We start from the raw sequence: 14,873 nt of genomic DNA, 5'->3' as shown, positions 1-14,873 counted from the left end.
TCTTGAACTAAGGATGTCTTCTGCCCAGGAGGGAAGGCTTAGGACAGCTGTTGTAGTTAGTGATTCAATCATTAGGCATGTAGATAGCTAGATGGCTGGTCACTTGCCTGCCTGATGTGAAGGTGGTGGTGGACCTCATGCATCACTTAGGATTTATATATTGCTAGGGAGAAACCGACTGTCTTGATACATAAGAAAATGTGGGAGGGAGGTTTCTGGAAGCCAAATTTAGGTAGAAAGCTTTAATCCAGATCCTCTAGAGTGGCATTTTCAGAAATGCTCTTTATTCCACGTGTAAGACCCAAGAGGCAGGCAGAGATCCGATGTCTCAATGCATGGTTGAAATGATGTTGAAGGGATGAGGGATTTAGATGTTTTAGGAAATTGGCAACCTTCTGGGAGAGGGGGAGCTTATTTCGAAAGGATGCACTCTATCTTAACCGGGACAGAGCAAGTCTGCTGGCACTAATGTTTAAAAAGGAGATAGAGCAGCTTTAAACTAAGAGGTGGGGGGAGCCGACAGTCACCCAGGAGCAGATGGTTCGTTGTTGAGTATCCTTGAAGGATACTATTGAAAAAAGATTTTTAGGGAGTCCCAATAGAAAGGTTTCAATAATGGTGAAAGAAAGCCAGGAATGCTTAAGAGGAAGGCAGAGTAAAGGACTCAAATTATCCTTGTCTACAGATTGCTGAAAAGATGATACAACGAAAAAATATAATTTGAAGTGTCTGTATTCAAATGCTAGAAGCCTAAAAAATAAGGTAGGAGAGTTAGAGTACATAGCACTGAATGAGGAGGTAGATATAATAGGCATCTCAGAGTCCTGGTGGCAGGACGACAATCAATGGGACACTATGTTACCTGGATACAAATTATATTGCAAGGATAGAGTAGATTAAATTGGAGGGGGTGGGAGGTTGCGCTATATGTTAAAGAGGAAACTGAATCAAATAAAATAAACATTTTGCATGACATAGTGTGGAATCCATATGGATAGAAATTCCATGTATGAAGGGAAGGGTAGGGTTATACTACCGTCCTCCAGGACAGAATAAGCAGACAGATGAAGAAATGTTCTCAGAGATTAGGGATGCTGTCAACAGTATAATAATGGGTGATTTCAATTACTGTGATTTCATTATATTCAAAAGAGAAAGCACATCCACAACCAAAAACTATAAGCAAAAAATGTGTTAAGGCATTCATTTGGGTACACCAATATTCTTATACATATAAACCTAATTCCTCATAAGGTGATACAGCCACCCCCCCCCAAAAAAAAAAAAATAAAACAACAACAACAACAAAAACCCCACAGAAAAGGAAAAAAAGTCCTCAGTTATGCTTCATGAGTCTAAAAAAACTCCACTTGTCAAAAACATAAAAAAATTCACATTACTGGATACAATTCAAATCCAAGTACTGTCCAAATATTACATATATAGAATTCTTCTTTTTCTTCAAATCAAACAAGTTATAACTCTCTGAACTCCTCTTCTTTCTTTACATATATGCCAGGAATATAGTCATCTCATATCCTCCAGAAGTATTCTCACTCATGCAGTAAATACAAATCATACAAGTGTGCAGGGCCGCCATCAGGGCAGTACTACCAGTCCTGCATTCAGGAGCCTGGAGCTGACAGGGGGCCCGGGCTCCCCCAGGGTCCTAGGCCACAGTTCTTCAACCACCGGTCCGCGGACTGGTGCCGGTGCGCAGTTAATTTTTGCCGGTCCGCACAGGGCCAGCAAGATTGACTCCCTTCAATTTCCTGCCGGTCTGCGCAGGGCCAGCAAGATCAATAGCTGAAGTCTGCGCTGGGCCGGAGAGATCTTGGGGAGCCTCCGACAGTGGCTTTCTCCCCTCTCTGCAGCTCTCCTTTACTTCCCAGCGCAGCGATTCACAAAGGCAGCCTCGGGGCTTTTGCTGAGTCGTGGCTGCCTCTGATGATGCAACTTCTTCTTTCCTCAGAGGCGGTGCGACCCAACAAAGGACCCGAGACTGCCTTCCTGAATCGCTGCGCTGGGAAGTAAGGAGAGCTGCTGGGAGGGGAGAAAGCCACTTTTGGAGTCTGGGAAGCTGCTGGGCAAGGGGAAAAAGGGACAGCTGCTACTGGAGAGGGAGAAGGAAAGATGCTGCTGGGAGGGGAGGAGGGAAATGAATCTGGGAAGCTGCTGGGCAAGGGAAAAAAAAGGGACAGCTGCTACTGGAGAGGGAGAAGGAAAGATGCTGCTGGGAGGGGAGGAGGGAAATGAATCTGGGAAGCTGCTGGGCAAGGGAAAAAAAAGGGACAGCTGCTACTGGACCTGGAGGGAAGGAGAAGGAGAGATGCTGCTGGGAGGGGAGGAGGGAAAGGAGTCTGGGAAGCTGCTGGGCAAGGGAAAAAAAGGGACAGATGCTACTGGACCTGGAGGGAAGGAGAAGGAGAGATGCTGCTGGGAGGGGAGGAGGGAAAGGAGTCTGGGAAGCTGCTGGGACAGCTGCTACTGGAGAGGGAGAAGGAGAGATGCTGTTGGGAGGGGAGGAAGGGAAGAGAGTTACTGCTGGACAGGAGGAGGAGGGAAGGGAGAATGAAAAAAGGAAGGAAACAGCTGGCAGAGAGATTAGAGGAGGGGAAGGGGAAACACAGGCATGAGAAAGTAGAGAGATTGATGATAGGAAGGGGTCAGCAGAAAAATAAGCAGAGAGGGACAATGATGATAGATCTGGTGTAGGAGAGATAAAAATGAAGAGAGCAGTGAAGCTGGAATGAATCATGTAAAAAGGAAAGAGGGGGCACAAGCTGGATGGAAAGGGGAGAGGGGCATAGAAAGAAGACAGATACCATATGAAAGGGGGAGAGGACAGACAGTGGATGGAAGGGGCAGATGCTGGATTGAAGAGACAGAGAGGGCAGGCGCTGGAAGGAAGAGAGTGAAAAGAAGATTGAAAGCAGAAACCAGAGACGACAAAAGGTAGAAAAAAATGATTTTATTTCTATTTTGTGATTAGAATATATCAGATTTGAAATATATATCCTGCTAGAGCTGGTGTTAGACATAACTAGGGACTGCAAAACCCAGGCAGTGCTTCTTTAGCTTCCAGCTGGCTTAGGGCGCTCTCTGACAAGGGGGCAGTTGCCCTAGTTGCACTCCCCTAAAACTATTCCTGTCATGTGTGACTGCAGTATTCTGTTAGCATGATATTTCTGTGTAGCATTCTGTAATAATTTGGCTTGTTCAGTTTTCTTGATAGTAGAGGGGATATATGTGAAGGGGAGGGGAGACAGGGGTTTTGTTGATCCTTGCTCTGAATTATTTGTATTTATAAAATGACAATTGTACAGAATATTGTTTCTTTTTATACTTTAATAAAATACATTCGATATAAAATCATAACTGAGGCTTGTGTGGATGGGATCAGATGATTTGTGGGGACCGAGCTCGCAGAGATGGGGCGGAAACGGGGTTTTAAAATTTTAATCCTAGTAATTTACCGGTCCACAAAATAATTCTTTTTTTTCTGCCAGTCCACGGGTGTAAAAAGGTTGAAGAACACTGTCCTAGGCCACCATAGCACAAATTCCTGTATTATGCTTCTGCTGTGCACAACAATAAACAATAAATACTGCTGTCATACTTTTTTTTGTCTCTTGACGATTTCCTGATAGCACCCCCCCAGACAAAAGTGGATCCGTCTACCTGGCCCGCGGCCGCAGCCGGCGATATACTAGGTGCGTGCCTATCGTCTCCTGACTCCTTCACCAAGGCCCGCCCTGTCTCCATTCCGATTGGCTTGGGCTTAGGGTGCCTAGCCAATCAGGAGACACATCACTTGCCTGCCACTGAATCTACGAGAGTGGGTCGGCTGGATGACGTCACCACGTCTCTAGGAGGACAGGACGAGAGGAGCAGCACGAGGAGCTGCAGAACTAGTAAGGCAGTGATCAATTTAAACATGCACCTTTCTTCCTCCATCCCATAACACACACAGCCTGGTGGTGCTGATTATCAGATTGATTCATGAATATATAATGATGTTATGAGTGTGCACCTCTTCCTTCCCATCCTCCTTAGCAAGTCACATACAGCATGTTACATTACACAAAGTCTGTGTAATGTAACATGCTGTATATGACATGCTGAGGAGGATGGGAAGGAAGAGGTGCACACTCATAACATCATTATATATTCATCCATAGCTGCATGTTAATGATGTGCTCATATGCACTTATTTATCATCATAACATATACATCATCATTAACATGCAGCTGTGGATGTGTAAGGACAGGCTGAGGAGGATGGATGGGAAGGAAGGAAGGTGCACATATCAACATATTGTACATTTTTAACATGCATGATGCAGCTATAGGCAAGCTGAGGAGGATGGGATCATACAGATGTGTATGTTCAGATATGCGCTCAGATGTGTAGTTTTTTCTGATATATTTATTAAGCTTACAGTATTTATAAAAACACATTTAATACTTGTTACAAAAAATATTGTGTAATTGTGTTCTACTTCTGGCCTACAAAGGTCAAAAGAAATCCTTAACTGAGATTTTACATTCAAAAGTGAATTATAGCTACTAGCACTATTATTTATTATGCAGATGTTTGTTAGTTTGTTATTAGTTCAGTATTAGACATATGTTAGTTTAGAATAGATAGGTATAGATTAGTTTAGGTTAGGTTAGGGCCCTGCTGAAAGAGTCTACCTTGACGTGGTTGCAGGCTTACAAATTTTTTGGTCAAAGAGTGCGGCGACAGAGAAAAGTATGTGTGTATTCGGCCCATGGAAGAAGGCGGGTCGGGGGGGGAGAAGGGGTGCGTGGGGGGCCCTATAGGATTGCTCAGTAAGGGGCCCAGAAATTTCTGATGGCGTCCCTGCAAGCGTGAATGTCATGACTTAGCTTGGAGATCCAGTATCCGGTATACTGCCATCTCACTGTGTCATCTCCCAACAGACTAGCACTCTTCTGAACTTTATCCTCCGGTCTTCTCTCTCCACAGCTATCTTTTACCCAACAGGGAATCTGTTTCGCTCAGAGCTGCATCAGAGGTCTCATTCTTTTCACTCTCCTGCTGCCATAAATCATCATACTTCGCTTGCATGATTTGTATTTATTGTTAGAACATAACTGTCTTAGCTTATCTTAGAGTAACGCTCCCACAAGCTAGCAGCACCTACTATAGTTTGGAACATACCAGTCTGAGTAAAAATGTTTAACATGAATATACTAGAGAAAAAAGAGACCAAGCCTCAGACTGCTGTGCAAAAAACAACAAGAGGCGGCATTGGCGAAGTCACAGCCAACTGATGGATACATTCGCGAAATAGAGACGCCAACACGCTTGATATTGTCCCCAGAGGAAGGCGACGCAGTTGCTGAAACTTGGATCCTAGTCAGGACTTTGTTTGTTTTTACATATTTCAGTCGTATCACTTTAAATAAAAGACTTGTATCCATTAGTTGGCTGTGACAACTCCATCCAATGCCTCTTCTTGTTGTTTTTTAACATGAATATACACCAACTATCAAGCTACTGCACTGGTCTCAATAGTCTCTTCTAAATATTTTTTCCATTACTTGTGCTTAGTTTCCCTGAAATTATTAGGCAATTTAATTTAAGCAAGCAAATGTCACTGCTTTCTTACCGCTCTGGTAGTACTTGGAGTCATGGGTCCATCGGAAGCCTGTGCACAGACCAAAATCAGTCAGCTTAATATGGCCATCACGATCTATCAGAATGTTGTCAGGTTTGATGTCCCTATGAATAAAGCCCATTTTATGAACACTCTCAACAGCACAGGTCAATTCTGCTATGTAGAAGCGTGCCATGTCCTCTGGGAAGATGCCCATTCTGATCAATAAGCTCATCATGTCACCCCCAGGAATATAGTCCATTACAAAGTACAAATTGTCTTTATCTTGGAATGAATAGTAAAGACGAACCACCCACTCATTGTCAGCCTCAGCAAGGATGTCTCGCTCAGCCTTCACATGAGCTACCTGGTTACGCAGCAGCACATCTTTTTTCCTCAAGGTTTTTGTGGCATATAAAGCATTTGTATCCACTTTCCTTGCTAGGCACACTTCTCCAAAAGCCCCAATACCCAGGGTCTTAATCTTCACAAACATTGACTTATCCATTTTAGCCCTTCGGAGGCGAATATAATTTGACTCCTTCTGGCACAACATCTTTCTCATTTGATCCCGGGCTTCTTGGGATAACCCCACCTAAGGGAACAAATCCAACATTAATTCTGAAAATCATCCTTCAGTTATTCCGAGTCCAGTTTACAAATTACTTGCCTCATATGCACAATAAAGAAATCTAAACTGAATAGGGGCTCGGTATGCTCAATCAAATGCACTATTTTAGGGGGAAAAAACCCCCCAAAACAAACATTCACCAAAATTTAAAATGTAAAATAAAACCTAAAAGGGAATTGGTAAAATGTGTTAAAAAATCATTCGGTGAAACAAATATGCAAGTTCAGGGTCAATTACAAGAATAAATTATTAGAAATAAGGAAAGGATAGTGAACTTCAACTCAAAGCTGGTTAGGATTTGTATTTAAATATACATGAAGCACGAAAACTATCAACCTCATGCTAGTTATAATGCAGGTAATGCATGCAAAGTCCTCTGAAGGATTTCATGCTCTTCTTATATAGTACTTTTGCTTCAAAGTTTTACTTGCCTAAACAGTAATGAAGGCTACACAGGTCAGCAAAGCTTCCAACACTTTAACAGTATAAATCCTCTGTTAGTAAAAGTGAAAAGGAAAAAGAAAAATGAGACTAAAAGAGTGAATCTAGACAGAATTAAAGAACAAGAAATCCTACTCACTTAACATTTATTCATGTTGAGATTAATAGAGAACATTGAAAACGTCCAATTAAGATAAGCATGAAGAAATCCTGATGTGACAAGACACTACATTTCTACAAGGGTATTTAAAACATATTTCAAGGGTAGGTATTAAACCCTTCAAACAGATTTTCACACTTATGCCTAGTATGTACGTTTTCAGAATTATGATTTGATAGGGAAGATGTTTTCATGGCTAAGAGACACACTTAATGTGTACATTTGTTAAGACTTCAGATTTTTTTTTTTACAAAATTCTGTTCCAAGAGCTCAACGTGTGTCACCTACTAAAGGGTATAATTTTCTAGTAGCTAGCTCGTCACTGGCAACTACAAATTCATATCTGGTACGTGATCCCCTAGAGCTGCCTCTCTGTAGGGTGGACAGAAAGTGACAATTAAATTAAATTTACTAAAAAAAAAAAATTCAAACCCCTAGCTCGAAGATAATAATTGTAATTTTTTATTGTGAAAATGCTTGGTAATAGCAGCATATAATAGATGGCATCTTTGCAGGTAGTATACATGCACACAGCATCAAGCCCTCAATCTAAAAATCGCAAAAAAACATGATCAAATACAGATTTTTGAAAGAGAGTAGTTTTGAACAAGCAAATCTGGTAATAAAGGGGAAAGGAGTAGAAAGTAAAAAGTGACATATTCCTGCAGTCTTAAGGAAGGAATTTCTGATTCTGAATTTTCCTCTATCAGTTTTTAAAATCTACTGAGCATGGCAACACATTGTTAGAGACTCAATTTATGAATCTCTTAAATAAAGTTCCTAATCTATCAGTAAGACATGTGCAAAATACAAACAATGGAAAAAGAAATACAAGACTTCCTTTTGCCAACATGTTTCGCCGAAGAGAGCTTTTTCAAGGCTGGGTCCTAATAGTTATATGCCATCCATCTAGACCACGCTTCTCCATGCATAAAGATTATGGAGAAATGTGGTCTAGATCAGTGTTCTTCAACCTTTTTACACCCGTGGACCGGCAGAAATAAAACAATTATTTTGTGGACCGGCAAACTACTAGGACTAAAATTAAAAATACCCGTTTACGCCCCATCTCCGCGAGCTCGGTCCCCGCAAACCATCTGATCCCATCTGCACAAGCCGCAATTATGATTTTATATTGAACGTATTTTATTAAAGTATAAAAAGAAACAATATTCTGAACAATTGTGATTTTATAAATACAAATATACAGAGAACGGACCAACAAAACCCCTGTCTCCCCTCCCCTTCACATATATCCCCTCTACTATCAAGAAAACTGAACAAGCCAAGTTATTATAGAATGCTACATAGAAATATCATGCTAACAGAATACTGCAGTCCCCAGTTATGTCTCTAGCAGGATATATATTTCAAATCTGATATATTCTAATGACAAAATAGAAATAAAATTATTTTTTTCTACCTTTTGTTGTCTCTGGTTTCTGCTTTCATCTTCTTTTCACTCTTTTCCTTCCAGCATCTGCCCGTTCATCCAATTTCTGCCCTCTCCCCCTTCCATATGTATCTGACTTCTTTCTATGCCCCTCTTCCCTGTCCATCCAGCCTGTTCCTCCTCTCTCCTTTTTACATCATTCATTCCAGCTTCACTGCCTTCTTCATTTTTATCTCTCCTACACCAGATCTAGCATCTTTATCCCTCTCTCATTTCTCTGCTGACCCCCTTTCCAGCATCAATGTCTCTCTACTTTCTCATTCCTTTCTCTCCCCTTTCCCTCATCTGATCTCTCCATTCCTCCCTGACCCCCTTCCCCTCCTGTAATCTCCCTGCCAGTTGTTTCATTCCTTTTTTCTTCCTCCCTTCCCTCCTTCCTTTTTTTCCCTTCTCCCTTCCCTCTATCCAACATTAACTCTCTTCCCATCCCTTTCCCTCCTCCCCTTCCAGCAGCATCTCTCCTTCTCCCTTCCCTCCTCCCTCTATCCAACATTAACTCTCTTCCCATCTCTTTCCCTCCTCCCCTCGCAGCAGCATCTCTCCTTCTAATTCTCTCCAAGTCCAGTAACAGCTCTCCCTTTATCCAGCAGCTTCCCAGCCACCTACAGTGGCTTCCTCCCCTTCCAGCAGCTCTCAGTACTTGCCTGCAGGAAGTTGCCGGTAAATCACTGCCCTGGCAAGTAGGAGAGCTGGTGGGAGGGGAGACAGCCACTGTGAAGGCTCCCCAGGATCTTGCTCGCACACGCTGACCATCTCCCTCCACCTGCACCTGTATCTGCAGCTCTCTCCATTCTACTCGCGACTTCCCCGCGGCCCTCTTCAGCAACTCGGCAGGGGTAGCAATCAAGACAAGCTGCCGACATCGGGACCTTCACTCTCTGAGTCCCGCCTATTTTGTTTCAACTTCCTGTTTCCTAACAGGCGAGACTCAGAGAGGGAAAGCCCCGACGTTGGTAGCCTGTCTTGATTGCCTGAGGCTGGGAGGAACATTAGTCGGGAGGAACCGCAGTCGGCAGGAAATTTAACTGCCGACTGGATCTCGCTGGCCCTGCGCGGACCGGCAGAAATTTTCTGCGGACTGGCACCGGTCTGCGGTTGAAGAACTGTAGTCTAGATGGATGGCATATAACTATTAGGGACCCAGCCTTGAAAAAGCTCTCTTCAGCGAAACATGTTGGCAAAAGGAAGTCCAAAGGAAAGAGAGACCATGAACTAAGAGATAAGTTAAAGTTTTAAAAAATCAAATCTATATAATGATATATTTATAAATTTAAACACAGATTAACAAATGTATTTATAAAATTGAATCCGGTGAAGACAATGCACATTAAGCTTAACTTTATGAAATTGAATTGAATGTGGAGTGGTGCATCTGAAGATCTAGCTGACAATCTTTATGACCTGCTTCAAAAAGGGAACAAGTTTGATTCATAGTTAAATTAAAACAGGCAGATATGTCACTTTTATTCATATAGAATCTTCTTGTCTAGTGATTTTGAACAAGTCACCCTAATCATACTCTAATTTTTTGGAGTTATTGGATAGTAGTGTTCCAGTCATATCATGTACTGTATAGAAAAGACCTAAAACATCCCCAGTAGTTACAAGAAGAAAATGAAAATTCCATTCTAGAAACAGGGATTAATAAAGTGGTAATAAAATCCAGCAGTTTAGAGCAACAAAAATTTTATTGCTTGTTTATACAAACTTTTTCTGAAGTTGAGAATACACATTTCATTGGCATGGTTCAAACCATGATACAGCTTTGGTGGGTCACTTGCAACAATGTATTTATTGGTTTCAATTCAAGATACAGCTAAAAACCCAATTGTTTGTCACTGCATTATTATGACTTAACAGTTCTTTGGAAAAGAAAAGATAGTTCTCCCCTGTTGATTTTAAGATTTTAGTTTGTATTATGTATTGTCATAATTATTATGTATATTTATATATTTATGTACGGAGTTTTTTTTTTTCAAACCAGTGATGATACAGGTGGCTTAGGGCACTTGCATAGTCCCAGCTGCCTGTGTATGAGGTTTGTTTTTCTCCGTTTTTGAATTTATCTTTTCTGTCCGTGATGTTTCTTATGCGATATGAATGAAGTCCTTCTACTAAATTGACTATACAGTACATCACTGTCATCAGCAACACGGCACATGGAATGCCCGGCAGGAGAAGGCCGCAAAGCAGCCTGTCTAGATTGATGCCGACACTGCCATTTGGAACAAGGTATTTCGGTCTCGCGGTCGGCAGGAATGGGAGGGAGAGATGGAAGGGTCAGCAGCAGGGCAGTGCGGGGGAAAGCGCTGCTATCAGTGAATCCAGCGCTCCAACTAGGGTTTATTTTTGGGGTAGGACTAGATTGCTGCTGACGTGAAGCAGCCTGTTTAGATTGCTGCCGATGCTGCCGTTTGGTCTCATGGTCGGTGAGGGTTCGGATGGGAGGGAGAGATGGATGGGTTGGGGGGGAGATGGGAGGAAGTATATTTTGATGATCAAGCTGCTCCAGAACTATAGGAAATTAATAACAAAATGAGCAACCCTGAGCTCAAGAATCACCTAACTGTATGCCTAGCACAGTCTTGCCTGTCAGTGTAGAAAGCAGTATAACAAGTGTTTTATTTTTTTCCTTAGTTAGCAGGATTGATCAAAAACACAATGCCTCCTACCTCCCCAAGCATTTCATTCATTTTTGAGCTATGGTAGTAAGGTGCTGAGGAGATTACTACCGTGTTTCCACAAAAATAAGGCCTAGTGCGTTTTGGGCCCCAAATTAATATAAGACTGTCTTATTTTCGGGGGAAACACAGTACCAAGCTCACTGAAAAACAATTTAGGACAATAGAAAATCGCAACAGAGAGTTCAAAATTTAATTAACTTGAAAACATATACACATCGCCCTCCATATTCACGGGGGATAGGGGCAAAGCCGGACTGTGAACACCAAAAAATCATGAAAAACTTTATTCTATTTTATTTGCGGTATTTTGATTTATGCCCCTCACGAATGCTGTGAAATCGTAAAAAAATCAAAAACTTATTCACAATTGTTTTAAAAAATACCAAGTTATGTATTGCATCGTATTGTATACTTTAGCAGTACAATTAGCAGACTGAAAACCCACCTTTTTGATATAGCTTTCAATCCTTAACCCTACTCCTCTGCCCTCCAACCCAGCCAACTGATTAACAGTTCCCCTTAACTGTATCCATGACATCTTGTTTGTCTGTCTTGCCTGTTTAGATTGTAAGCTCTTTCGAGCAGGAACTGCTTTCTTACTCTTTGTGACTCTGTACAGTGCTGCATGCATCTGGTAGTACTATGCAAATAATTAATAGTAGTAGTACAATTCAAGTAGTGTACGCTGAAGCGCTGGACTTTTTTCTCTGCAAACACGCTGAAATTTTCTCTCTGCACCGTCAACACTGGAAAAAAGAGCACCAAACTTTTTCATGGCACTCCAGGATGATGTCATTTGGGGGGTGGAGCCAGCAACATGAAAACTTCAAATAATTGAAGCTGCGAGTGCTGAACCCGCGAATATGGAGGGGAACCTATATACACTTTGTGGAGATGCAGCCTGGAACAGCATAACACAAGCTTAGGGAAATGGAGTTGGATTCTAGAGCCCAAACACATTATGCAAGACTGACTGTCACATTGGGTATCTTGCTCAAAGCAATAGCGAGATGTGAATGTGTAGACAGAAGCCCACGTTGCAGCCTTGCAAATTTCTTCAATGGAGGCTGACCTCAAGTGGGCTACTGAAGCAGAAATGACTGACATTGTGAGTCTTGACACGACCCTCAAGAGTCAGCCGTAGCCTGGGCATAAGTGAAAAGAAAAATGCAATTCACCAGTCAAATAGAAATTTACCAATGGCGATTCCTATCTTTCTGGGGTGCCTTATCTGCTCAATGTAAAGAGACCAATGTGCGATTGCAGTTCAAGGTGCTACCTTTCTTGGAAAATCATACCTCTCTGCCTCCCTCCTATTGTGGCTCTGCTCTGCTGGAGCCAGTCAAAAATTTGTCCCCTTTGACTGGGGAGAAGGTTGGGGATTCTGTGCAGGCTGTTGATAACTGAACCTGTTGAGTGGGGTGAGAGGAAAAAGGATACCTACACCTTTGAGAGTAATAGGGCCCTCTCTCTTATCCAAGTCAGAGACATGCAGCCAATGTTCAGAGCATCTGAGCCAATGTTCCCTCTAAGGACTGAATTCATATGAGCAAATTTTTTTTTTCCCTGAGCCAAGGACTGAGTTGATGTGAGCAAAGATTTTCCATTACATTAGCCTGATGGTATTATACACACTGCACTTTACAAATATAAATTAAAAAATGGAAAATAAAATATTTTATTGAAAAGACTTAAAACATTTTTCAACTGGCTCACAGAGGCCAACACTTCCTTCCCCAGATCAAGACAGTAAGCTGTCCTGACCCGAGAAAGGTGGTTTTAGTCTCAGACGGTCAAAAATGTATTAAAATTAGTCCATTGAAAAAATATAGACCCTCTTTTACTAGTGCGCTAACCGATTAGCCTATGGACGCATTAGCATTTAGCGCACCTTAGTAAAAGAGGGGGATAATCTTAATTTAACTCATTCTTACTATCCAGCCTTCATGTTCTCTCTTTTTGTGGTCTACCAGCAGCTTTCCATCTATTTCTTTCAACCTAGCTCTCCTATTTTACTTCCCGTTATTGCTAGTCTTTCACTAACTCTGCTCTCTTTCTCTCCCCCTTCTATACAGTGTTTGCTCTCTATATCTGCCCTCTCTTTCCCCTTCCATCATTAACTCCCTCTTTTCCGTCTCTCTCTCCCCAAATATTAGAAGAAACCCAAATTTAGAAGAAACCTAAAGGCATACTTGTTTTCTTAAATATCTGGGCAATTAATTTCCATGCTTACGGACATCATACTTTAGTAATTTATTCTGTTAATTTTATTTTTTTAAGTTACGTCATTTTCAATCTATTCAATTGTATACACTATTATAATCTTTTGTTAACCGCATAGAACTTCACGGTCCTCCGGTATATAAACTGTTATGTAATGTTAAATATTTGCTCATTTCTCTCCCTTCTTCCATCCAGTCTCTGCCTCCTCTCTGCCCTTTTCCATCCAGCATCTCTCCTCTCCTCTTCCATTAATATTTCCTTCCTCTTTCTCCCCTTTAATACATCCACCCCCTTTCTTCTCACCTTCCATACAGCATACCTTTTAATCCCCTCATTCAATCATCTCTCTCTGTACCCCACCCCTCTCTGCTCTCTCTCCTCCCTGTTCTATCTAGAAACTGTGTACCCACTTCTATACAAAATCTGCCCCCTCTCCCTCACCCCAAACCATTTCCACCAGTTTCTATCTCCTCTTTCTTCCCAACCCACTTCCACTAGCATCTGCCCCCTCTCACCATCAACCTCACATCCACCAGCGTCTGCCCCTCTCACTATCAACCTCACATCTACCAGCGTCTGCCCCCTCTCACCACCAACCTCACATCCACCAGCGTCTGCCCCCTCTCACCACCAACCTCACATCCACCAGCGTCAGCCCCCTCTCACCACCAACCTCACATCCACCAGCGTCTGCCCCCTCTCACCACCAACCTCACATCCACCAGCGTCAGCCCCCTCTCACCACCAACCTCACATCCACCAGTGTCAGCCCCCTCCTCTCCCCAATCCATATCCGTCAGCCCCCTCTCTCCCCAATCCACATCCACTGTCAGATACCGGCGAGAGGCCGGGTGTATCGGAATGTGTGTGTACGCCTCCTCGAGGTCCAGTGAGCACAGCCAGTCTCCCTCGTCCAAGAGGGGGTACAAGGTAGGAAAGGTGAGCATTCTGAACTGTTCCTTGACCTTGTTCAGAGCACGGAGGTCCAGGATCGGACGCAGATTCCCCGTCTTCTTGGGTACCAGAAAGTACCGGGAATAAAATCCGGTATTCCACTGATCCGGAGGAACCTCCTCGACCGCCCGAAGGTGAAGAAGGGCCTGAGCTTTCTGCAGAAGGAGAGGCAGCTGAGACGGGGCAGAAGGAAACTCTCTTGGAGGAAAGTCCGGGGGCACGTGACTGAAGTGAAGGGAGTATCCCTCCTGGATGATGGAAAGTACCCAACTGTCGGAGGTAAGATTTTCCCACTGGGTATAGAAATCTGGGAGACGAACCCCGATGGGGAGGGGGGACGGCTCCAAGAGGAAGGGAGCCCGAAGGCTCAGACTGGAATTGTCAAAAAGACGGCCTAGGCTTCGCTGGAGCCGGCAGCCAGGCCTTAGTTTGTCGCTGCTGCTGCTGCTGTTGCGGCCGCTTCGAAGGAGGCCGAGAAAATGCAGGAGTAGATTTCTGCGGATACCTCTGGAGAGGAATTTTGTATTGCCGAGCCGGAGGGGTCTTCAGCTTAAGTCTCACCAGAGAAGCGAAGGACCATTCGTGTTCCGAGAGGCACTTGGTGGCTGCCTCTATGGAATCATCAAATAGCTCATTACCCACGCAATGGAGATTGGCAAGATGATCCTAGAGATTTGGATCCATGTCCACAATCCTGAGC

General features: G+C 43.0%; 1 protein-coding gene across 3 annotated transcripts in view; it reads right to left on the bottom strand.

Annotated features, from left to right (window-relative positions):
• LATS1 (large tumor suppressor kinase 1) overlaps positions 1–14,873 on the bottom strand; it is a 114,793-nt gene that overhangs the window by 50,394 nt on the left and 49,526 nt on the right. For all 3 annotated transcript variants that reach the window (XM_033937266.1, XM_033937265.1, XM_033937267.1), the window contains exon 5: positions 5,640–6,222. In XM_033937266.1, coding sequence (XP_033793157.1) covers positions 5,640–6,222 — 583 coding nt within the window. The remainder of the gene's footprint in view (positions 1–5,639; positions 6,223–14,873) is intronic.

This window comes from Geotrypetes seraphini, chromosome 3 (assembly GCF_902459505.1).
Source record: "Geotrypetes seraphini chromosome 3, aGeoSer1.1, whole genome shotgun sequence".
NCBI classification, from domain to species: domain Eukaryota; kingdom Metazoa; phylum Chordata; class Amphibia; order Gymnophiona; family Dermophiidae; genus Geotrypetes; species Geotrypetes seraphini.
The sequence above is the reverse complement of the archived record's forward strand: the minus strand, read 5'-3'. Positions and strand labels throughout refer to the sequence as shown.